Source organism: Marmota marmota, unplaced genomic scaffold (genome assembly GCF_001458135.2).
Source record: "Marmota marmota marmota unplaced genomic scaffold, marMar, whole genome shotgun sequence".
NCBI lineage: Eukaryota > Metazoa > Chordata > Mammalia > Rodentia > Sciuridae > Marmota > Marmota marmota.
In genome coordinates, this window is record NW_025999949.1 from 1,298,912 (window position 1) to 1,308,987 (window position 10,076).

Consider the following 10,076-nt stretch of genomic DNA (forward strand, 5'->3'; position numbering starts at 1 on the left):
CCCCCCACCCTTTAAATTTTTCTTTTAGTTGTATATGCACTTTATTTGACTTTATGTGGTGCCAAGATAGACCCAGTGCCTCACACTTTTTTTTTTTTAGAGAGAGAATTTTTAATATTTACTTTTTAGTTTTCGGCGGACACAACATCTTTGTTTGTATGTGGTGCTGAGGATCAAACCCAGGCCGCACGCATGCCAGGCGAGTGCGCTACCGCTTGAGCCACATCCCCAGCCCAGTGCCTCACACTTTTGAGGCAAGTGCTCTACTATTGCGGGCTGGGGCTGTAGCTCAGTGGTACAGCGCTTGCCTCGCATGCATGAGGCGCTGGGTTCGATCCTCAGTACCACATACAAATAAGTAAGTAATTTAAAGATACTGTTTCCATCTACAACTAAGTGCTCTACTACTGAGTCACAGCTCCAGCCCCTCGCTAGTCATTTTTGTATTTTATTAAGAGACAGGGTCTTGCTGAGTTGCTTAGGGCCTCACCAAATTGCTGAGGCTGCTTTGAACCCACAATCCTCCTGCCTCAGCCACCCGAGCTGCTGGTCTTTATAGGTGTGCGTCACCATGCCCAGCTGTTTATACAGGTTTTAGAGCTTAAAAATAAGAATAATATATCTAATGTATAGTATCCATGTACTGTATATATCGAACATAATTTTTCCTTAGACTTGGATGCAGTTGATGTGTTTCTTTTTCCTTTCTTTAAAATAAAAATAGGATGACCATGAAAGCTGTGGTTCTAATTCTACCAATCGTAGTGCTACTGAAAACACAAAATCATCAGTAAAACCCCGAAGAATTCAGCAGGCTGCTCCTACACATCCTGATTTACCACCAGGTAACTACTTTTAGAACATTTTGGAGCCAGAATTCTACAAGTGGGTTTCATTCAGATTTTGGTTTGTTTTTTCAGCAAGTTGTTATTTGAATTTGTTTCTTACAGCCTCTAGCAATGAAGATTCATGGTCTTTTTTTCCCCCTTGTGCGTTGGTAACAAAAAAGACTGGATTATTCTGAATTTCTGGAAACTCTAAAATTTACTAATAACAGAATTTTATAACTGGAAAGAGCTTGTATATTATCACTTTTATTTTCTGATATTTTTATTTATGTATGTAATAGCTCTTTAGAACCATATTAGAATTCAGACTGATATAATTGTGACTGTTGGCCTATTTTTTCTACCTTTATTTTATTTACTTATTTTTTATATAGTGCTGAGTATTGAACCCAGTGCCTCATGTATGCTAGGTGAGCACTCTATCACTGAGCTAGAACTGCAGCCTCCGTTGGCCTATTTTTACTTGCATAAAACATAATATAAAACATCCTATTTTTAGTGACATAAGACAGAATTTTGTTCTGCCTGAATTACCTCAGGTAGTTTTGGGTTAGCATGTCTTTTTTTTTTTTTTTTTTGATACTGGGGATTAACTCGGAGGCACTCAACCACTGAGCTACATCCTCAGCCCTGTTTTGTATTTTATTTAGAGACAGGGTCTCACCGGGTTGCTTAGTGCCTTGCCATTGTTGAAGCTGGCTTTGAATTCTCTGTCCTTCTGCCTCAGCCTCCCCAGCTGCTGGGGTTATAGGTGTGCACCACTACACCTGGCAGCATGTGCTTTTCTACTTTACTGAATAGGAAGACACACAGTCTTTTTATACTGACATAAATCACAGGAAGTTGCTTTAAGAAGTAACTGAATCTATTGGCCAATTACTGGGAGTCAGAGCAGCTAAACTCAATACTGCCAAGGGCTGTATTAAGAGTCTAGTTGGATAAATGGTAAATCATTTTATTTAAAGGTTAAACTCAAATGGTTATTTGAAGATTCATTTCTTGCAACCTTATCCTGCTCGAGAATCATATTTTTTTTCATGGTAGAGATAAATGTCTGGGTCAAGATTATTTCTTCTGGGACCTGTGGTTACAGTTTTGGAATTTGAGCATTTTTATTCAGCCAGAGATGATTTTTGAGAGAAATTTTGGTATTGTCAGTAGATAGGCACTTGTTTTACTACTTTGCTGGGTAGGTGGCTTTCCAATAGAAAAAGAAGTATATAACATATCCATGGAAACTCTAGCTTTGTTATCTAGAGCTGTCTTTTTCAGACTACGAATCTTGACCCGTTAGTGAATTGTTAAAACAGTTTAGTGGATCATGTTAGTCATTTAAAAAAAAATATGGTGTAGAATAGAAAACACCATAGCATATTGGCATGTGGTAATAGTAATATTTCAAAAAACTTGTGTGTGTGCATGTACTTGTGCTGAGATATTATGTGTAATATTTTTTACTGGGAGAAAATCAAAAGAATTTGAATCTGATTTGAAGCATACATATTTTATTTAAGTTAATGATGCATTTAGGTTGAGATCTTCAATTACTGCTAATAACGGTCTTGAATCATGTGCTTAGAATATTCTGTAAGATATGCTGACAGTTTTCATTTAGAGAGTTTAATGATGATGTTTCATTTAGTTATTTATTCATGCTTTTCTTTGTATTCTCTGCACTTTATTTTTATTTTTTGTAGTGTTGGAGATTGAAGTCAGGGCCTTGTGCATGCATGCTAGGCAAGAGCACTAAAACTGAATGATATCCCTGCCCCAGTTCTGTGTACTTTATCTCAGTATAAAGTAACCATGTCTAAAATAGAGAGATGGATTGTTCACTTTTCCATGTGTTGAGTTATATAGTTGTTGGCTTTTATTGAAGGACATTGTAAGAAGCAGAAATTTGTGCATTGCTTCTTCATTTTCTTAAAATGGCTTTAAAGGGTATTGTCCTTTAATTTTTCAGAGTCTAACTAGTATTTTTTTTTTAATTATTAAACAGTTACTTCCTTTTCTTTTCCTGCTAGGATACTCAGAAATGAATTTGTGTTCTCTTGCGTAGCTTCTTTTTCTTTTTTTGTCGTCTAATTTTCTTTCCTTTTCTTTACTCTTTTGGTCAGAAGATGTATATATATGGGCTGGGGTTGTGGCTCAATGTTAACTCGCTCGCCTAGCATGTGGGAGGTGCTGGGTTCTATCTTCAGTACCACATAAAAATAAATAAATAAAGGTATTGTGTCTAACTACAACTAAAAAATTTAACAAAAAGATGTATGTATGTGTATAAATGTAGATATGTTATAACTCATTTAGTTGGAAATGTTTAAAATATAATTAAACTGAAAACCATGTGCCTATTTGGTCAGAAATTAAAATTTAGTCATTTTTGATGTATGTCATATAACAGAGGGGTTTGCAAACACATTTATTTGATAAAGGGCCACTTGCAGGCTGTCTGTTTTCTATCACAACAGCTATTCCACACTAATGATATACTGTGGAACCAGCCATGGATGATTAATAAATTTATGACTCTGGCTGTTTTCCAATAAAACTTTCTTTTTAAAACTTGATGTCACAGATCTTGTTTTGTTGGCCCCTGACTAAATAAATATAACATCTGATTTATAATAAGCATTTACATGTTTTTGAATTGTATAAAATCACATAGTACTTTTCTTAGGCTTAGATAATTTGATTCATAGAGTCACTGAAATTGGAATAAGAAGATCAGATTTTCTGGTCTAGAGCAATCAGTCCTTTTTAGGTCATGGATCTTTGAAAATCTTTTGAAAAAATTGTGCACACTCACATACACACATTCAAAATTGACATAACTTTAGGGTATTCATTGTTGGGAGTTGCCCCAGCTCCAAAGACTAACTTCCCCATCCCCCAAGAAGAGCCATCCAATGGTGAGCCCTGCTGGCTCACATAATCCTGCCGTCCAATGGTGAGCCCTGCTGGCTCACATGAGCCTTACCCACCAATTAGAACGCACCCCAAGCCAGCTGCCAAAAAACCGTTAAATTGTTAAACTGTTTCAACTGTCAACCCCCCCCTATAAATATGCAGAGCTGCCTCAATAAACAGGCATTTTTCTCCGACGGCAAGCCTTGATCGTTCTTTCATTCATATACCTGCCGAAGCCAATCCATAAGTTTAAATGTCTTTGCATTTTGCAAAAGAGCAAATAGAAACTGATATTTTGATATCCATGAAGAGACATCATTTAATTAGAAGTCACATATTGCAGAAAATATTAAATATGAAATAGAGAAAAGTGTGTGTGAGTAAATGTGCTTAAGTCCTTAACATATTGGGCTTGGTTTTCTTCCTCCCTTCCTCCCACCCTCCCTCCATTCCTTCCCTTTGAAAATGTAGTGCCGGGGTTTGAACTTAGGGCCTCATGCAAATGATTAAAAAAAAAAGCAGAACTTGTTTCATATTTTCTTTTTTTAATGCTTTAACATTTCAGTGCTTTCACTGTTTAACATTGTGCATTAAAGTGTTCTGGTCAGACTCATTTTTTATATTTAAAAATGACACAGATTGTGTAAGTTAGGGAAATATTAACTGGTGGACAAGTTAGTTTTAGAATTTCAGTGACTTAACACAACAAACATATTTTTAAAAAACATACAAATACAAAGATAGTGTCCTACCAGAAATTCAGACTATTTTTTTCAGCATGTTTTCAAGAGGAGAGGCTGGAGAAGACCTAACTATTTCTTAATATTTCCAGGTTGGAAATGATACATAATCTTCTCATATTTTATTGAGGCAAATTATTTACATGGATATTATGTGCATCTTAGGAGTTATATCTTAGTAACAAATCCACATTCTGAAATGAGAGGCACAAATTATGGATAGCCAGGCATCTTTGGTGTTTTAGGCAAGAGCGCTAAAACTGAATGATATCCCTGTATAGGTCTATAGATGTACTTTCTCATTAACGTATCATCCATTTTAAAATCTGCTTCAAACTGTTTTCCCGTTAATAACTATAAAGCTATCTGATGTTTATATTTTATTCGTAATAGCAAAGATGGTATGGAGAGTCTTTATTTCATTCTAATTATGAATTTAAAAATATTTGTTGAGGGCAGGTGGTTCAGTTTCCTAAAATGAATTGTTTGGGCAATAAGAATATGGTAGAGCAGCTCACTCAAGGCAACCTTTTCTCTGAAAGAATTAACTGTTTAGTGTAGGAGACCTTGAAAGCTACCAGTCACTATGTAAGCCCAAAGGAAAAAGAGTTCTAATGAAGCACAAGTAATATTTTATCTTGGACACTAAATGGAAACAGTAGTTATGTCCAGGTTTGTGTGGTATCCAAAACAACATAAAAGAAAGAGGCATAAAAAATTGAAAATGAAAGGATGAGAAATGACATAACAGACAATCAATACCCAAAATAAACTTGCAGTTTTAGGGTGAAAATGAAGGAAAATAAAAGTGAAAGAAAAAACCATTGAGATAAGTAATAGAGATAAAATAATAACAAGAGATATAGTTCTTCAAAAATTTTAGAGTGATTCTATGCACATAACAATGTAGACTTGAAATGTGGTTTATTAAGCTGGAAAAGAAATCCCAAAGTTGGATCTTTTTTTTTTTTTTTTTTTCCTAGTTACACATGACAGCAGAATCCATTTTGATATAAATATACAAGCATGGAATATATCTTATTCTAGTTTAGAGTGCGATTATGGTTGAACATGATGGTGGAATTCAACAAACTGTGTTGTTTTCATATAGGTACATGGAAAATTATGTCAGATTAATTTCATTGTCATTCCTTTGCTTATCCCGCCCCCTTCCACCATTCCCTATTCTCTAATTTACTGTACTTCTGTTTTCCTCAACCTCCCTCTGCCCTACCTTATTGTGCGTTAGTTTCATATAGCTGAGAAAACATTAGACCTTTGGTTTTTTGGGACTGACTTCCTTCACTTAGCATGATAGTCTCTAAATCCAGCCATTTGCTGGCAGATGTCATATAGTCATTCTACTTTTTGATTGAGTAATACTCCTTTCTGTGTATATACCCAATTTTCTTTATCCATTCATCTATTGAAGGCCACATAGGTTGGTTCCATAGCTAATGCTATTGTGAATTGAGCTGCTATAAATATACACATTTTTGCTTTAAACCTATTACTATTTATTGTGTTAATTTTATAGCATATGATAACTGGTGTATTAATAACTCTTAATAGTTTTCATATAGGAAAAACCTTGGGTCTAACTTGTATTACATTTCTTTCCTGTTTGCATCCAGTGGAAATAAATGTGAAGGAGGTGTTTTTTGCAAACATGTTATAATTGAATATTACTTGCAAACATGTTATAATTAGATAAAAGCTTTTTCCTAGGAGGCTTTAGTGTAGATATTGTTAATATCATCTGCTGACAGAAGAAGTTCATTCAGTTTTGTCCAATAAAGTTCTGTTTTAAAGAATGCAAAGGTGTATTTTTTTCTTGAAAAAGCTAAAATTTTAGTTATCTTTTAAATATTTTTTATAGTGTAATGTGCACTTTAGTAAAATGAAGAGTTTTTGTTTTTCGTCCCTGTCTTTTAAAATACTGTTTATATTCAATTAGTTTTATTTATATTTTCAGTTAAGTTCCTCAATAATATGTCTGTTTATGTACTTCTTATATGGGAAATATGAGAATTATGGATTATTCCACAATAGCATGAAATTAAAAGAAAACTTTTGAAAATTCTAAGTAGCCTGTGGAGAAAAAGAGTGTTCATTAATTACTTTCATTGTTTTGAGTTAGTTTTTAAAAATTATTATATCTATTTCTGTATTTTCATATTCTCATTGTTTTGGTTCAGTCTCTTTCTTTCAATACATTACTTTTTCTTTTATCTTCACTGTATTCTTTAACTTTTTTTTTTTTTTTAAATATCTTTATAGTTGTAGATGGACACAATGCCTTTATTTTATTTGTATGTGGTGCTGGGGATCGAACCCAGTGCCTCACGCATGCTAGGCAAGTGCTCTACCACTGAGTCACAACCCTGGCCCCTTTAACTTTTTTTTTATGTTTTCTTCTTCACTTCTTCACTCCTCTACTCTGTTTCATTATTGCATGTTATTAAGTGAATATAGTTAAATTCATCAGGATGGTCATGTTTCACTTTTTTTCCCTTAGGCATAACTTTTGGATATTTTTATGGCTAAAGAGGCAAGAGGATTATTGTTGTTCATTCAAAAAGAAGCTCATCTTTTAATTTATTGTGTGTGTGTGTGTGTGTGTGTATACAAATATATCTATCTGATCAATATATGTTTAGGCTTAAGTATATTCTAGAGCACTTTTGGAAATTTTTTGATTATCTTGAAGCCTTTTAAAAAATATTTATTTCATTGTAGATGGACACAATATTTTATTTTTATGTAGTGCTGAGGTTTGAACCCAGTGTGTTGTATAGGCTAGGCAAGCGCTTTACCACTGAGTTATAACCCCAGCCCTGAAGCTTCTTTTTAACATTACTTGCTGCATTCTTCTGCTTATCTTAAAAGAGCTATTAAATAATGATATAATTTTTAATAACTGTCATTTATTTAGTACTATTTACTTATGTTCTATAAGTAAGCATGTAGTAGGTATTGAAAATACAGCTGTAAAGAAGATAGACACTGTTTTCATACACACAATATAGCAGCTTATAATAACATTGCTGCATTTTAAATATGTATAAATGTTTATAAAATGGGCAGAAACCAGATAAAGTACTTGTATAGTATAATCATTATACGGGGTTTAGCATTATATTTTAACAAAGATTAGGTGTCTGTGGTTTCTCTTAGTGCATGCGTGCTTCATTATAGAACTTCTTGTTATAAGTTTTTGTTGAGTTGAATATGCTCCTTATTAACTGTTAACTTGAGCAAGTTTTTAACCTATGTGTACTTTTGATTCTTCTTTCTTAGATAATACCCACTTTTCACATCTGTTAAGTCTAACAGCAGTTTAAGAATTAATTATTCATTGGTAGATTTGTGGCTAATTGGACCCTTTTTTTTCTACTTTATAGGGTATGTGCAAAGTCTGATTAGACGAGTTGTAAATAATGTAAACATTGTTATAAATAATCTCATACTAAAATATGTTGAAGATGATATTGTTCTTTCAGTCAATATCACTTCTGCAGAATGCTATACAGTGGGTGAATTATGGGATCGTGCATTTATGGATATTTCTGGTGAGTAAATGTCAAGAACACAGTATATTTTTTCCATAAATAAAGCAGTTGCCTTCATTTTTTAAAACCTTTTATTGCACAAGTTGGCTTTTGGGTGAATCTATTGAAAGCTTTTTGCCTCCAGTGTGTGTGTGTGGGGAATGTGCATATACAAATGTAGCGTATAATTATAGGAGATTAATAAAATCTGAGATTAAGAACACGTAGACTTGATTTTGAAGGTTCTTAATTTTTATTTCTTCTTACTTCATAATGCTTATTTCAAATGTGATGCATAATATTTTGTAGGTCATGGGTTGAAGTGATAAAAATTAAGTATTTGCTTTGAATTTTTAATGTTTTTGAAGAGGAAAAGGCAGCATGTTGCTTTTTCAAAGCCTGGTAATGACAAACTAATATATCTGATTGATCTGTTTTAGGCTTATGTATAATCTACAGCACATTTGGAAAATTTTGATTATCTTAAAGCCTCATTTTAACTATTAGTTGCTGCATTTTTCTGCTTATCTTAAAAGAGATATTAAATAATGATACTTTTTTTTTTGCTGGTTTTTACTTTTTAAAAATTGACTCTAATTTGTTATATATGACAGCAGAATGCATTACAATGCATAGTACACAAATAGAGCACAATTTTTCATATCTCTGATTGTACACAAAGTAGAGTTACACCATTTGTGTCTTCATACATATATTTAGGGTAATGATGTAATGATACAATTTAATTTTATTTTTTTATTATTATTATTATTTTTTAAATATTTATTTCTTAGTTTTCGGCGGACACAACATCTTTGTTTGTATGTGGTGTTGAGGAGCGAACCTGCGCCGCACGCATGCCAGGCGAGCGCGCTACTGCTTGAGCCACATCCCCAGCACCAATACAATTTTAAAAAAACATTTATTTAGTACTGTTTACTTCTGTTCTACAGGGTTGGTAGGCACTGTACTAAGTATCGAAAATGTAGCTGTGAAGAAAATATACAATGTTTAGGTTTGTTGGGATAGGTATTATTAGTTATAATATTTGCTTTATGGAATTGGATTTTTGAGTATCAAATCTATTGTAAGCACTTTTTTAAAATGTTACTTGAGATGGTGTTTTTTTTTTTTTTTTCAATTGCTAGCACTAACTGAGTTTGTATATGACCCTGGGTAAGTTTCTGTATGACCTTGGGTGAACTGTTCTCTGAGTTTTCTCATTTTTATATAGGAACCCAATAGAACTTTCCTAATAGATTTATATAGGATGGATTCAAACTAAAAAGCTTCTTCTCAGCAAAAGAAACAATCAGGTGAATAGAGAGCCTACAGCTTGGGAGAAAATTTTTCCCACTTGCACATCAGATAGAGCACTAGTATCTAGGGTATATAAAGTACTCAAAAAGCTAAACACCAAAAAAACAAATAACCCAATCAATAAATGGGCCAAGGAACTGAACAGACACTTTTCAGAAGATGATAAAGACTCAATCAACAAATATATGAAAAAAATGTTCAACATCTCTAACCATTGGAGAAATGCAAATCAAAACTACTCTTAAGATTTCATGTCCGGGGGATCCAACATGGCGGCGAGTGGGGAGGCAGCGCTTTCAGTACCTCCTCAATCACGGGGTCAGAGAGACGCATTGATACGCTTAGATTCGACCTGCTGAGAAACTCATAGCAAAATTCCACTAAAGAGAGTCCGGCCGGGAATTGGTAGGATTTTTTGGAGGTGACAGTTTGCCCCAGACGAGTGAATCTCCGCCACGCAGCGCAGAGGTCCAGACCTGCCAGCCGCTGCCCGCGCGACTTGGCAGCTGTCGGCTGCCTGCACGCGGCCCCCGCGTCTGGGCGGATAGCCTCCGAGGCGCAGCGCAGCAGGAGCGGTGCAGGGACTCTAGGAAGAGGTCTCTCGCCAAGCCTTCATGAAATAGCGAACCGGGAGCTGAAACCAACCAGAGACAGACCAGTCCCACCCCTCCCTTCGGACACTCCGGCAAGGAGCCTGGGGCCCGCCA

The 10,076-nt window shown here is 34.6% G+C and overlaps 1 protein-coding gene across 21 annotated transcripts in view; it reads left to right on the plus strand.

Moving 5' to 3' along the window:
• The window catches only part of Vps13b (vacuolar protein sorting 13 homolog B), a 734,817-nt gene that overhangs the window by 54,693 nt on the left and 670,048 nt on the right, over window positions 1–10,076 (plus strand). For all 21 annotated transcript variants that reach the window (XR_007347142.1, XR_007347143.1, XR_007347144.1 and 18 more), the window contains 2 exons: window positions 725–845; window positions 7,903–8,070. Coding sequence is in view for 18 of the 21 variants with exons in the window: in XM_048801898.1 (XP_048657855.1) it covers window positions 725–845; window positions 7,903–8,070 (289 nt within the window). In the remaining 3 variants the exon portion in view is untranslated. The remainder of the gene's footprint in view (window positions 1–724; window positions 846–7,902; window positions 8,071–10,076) is intronic.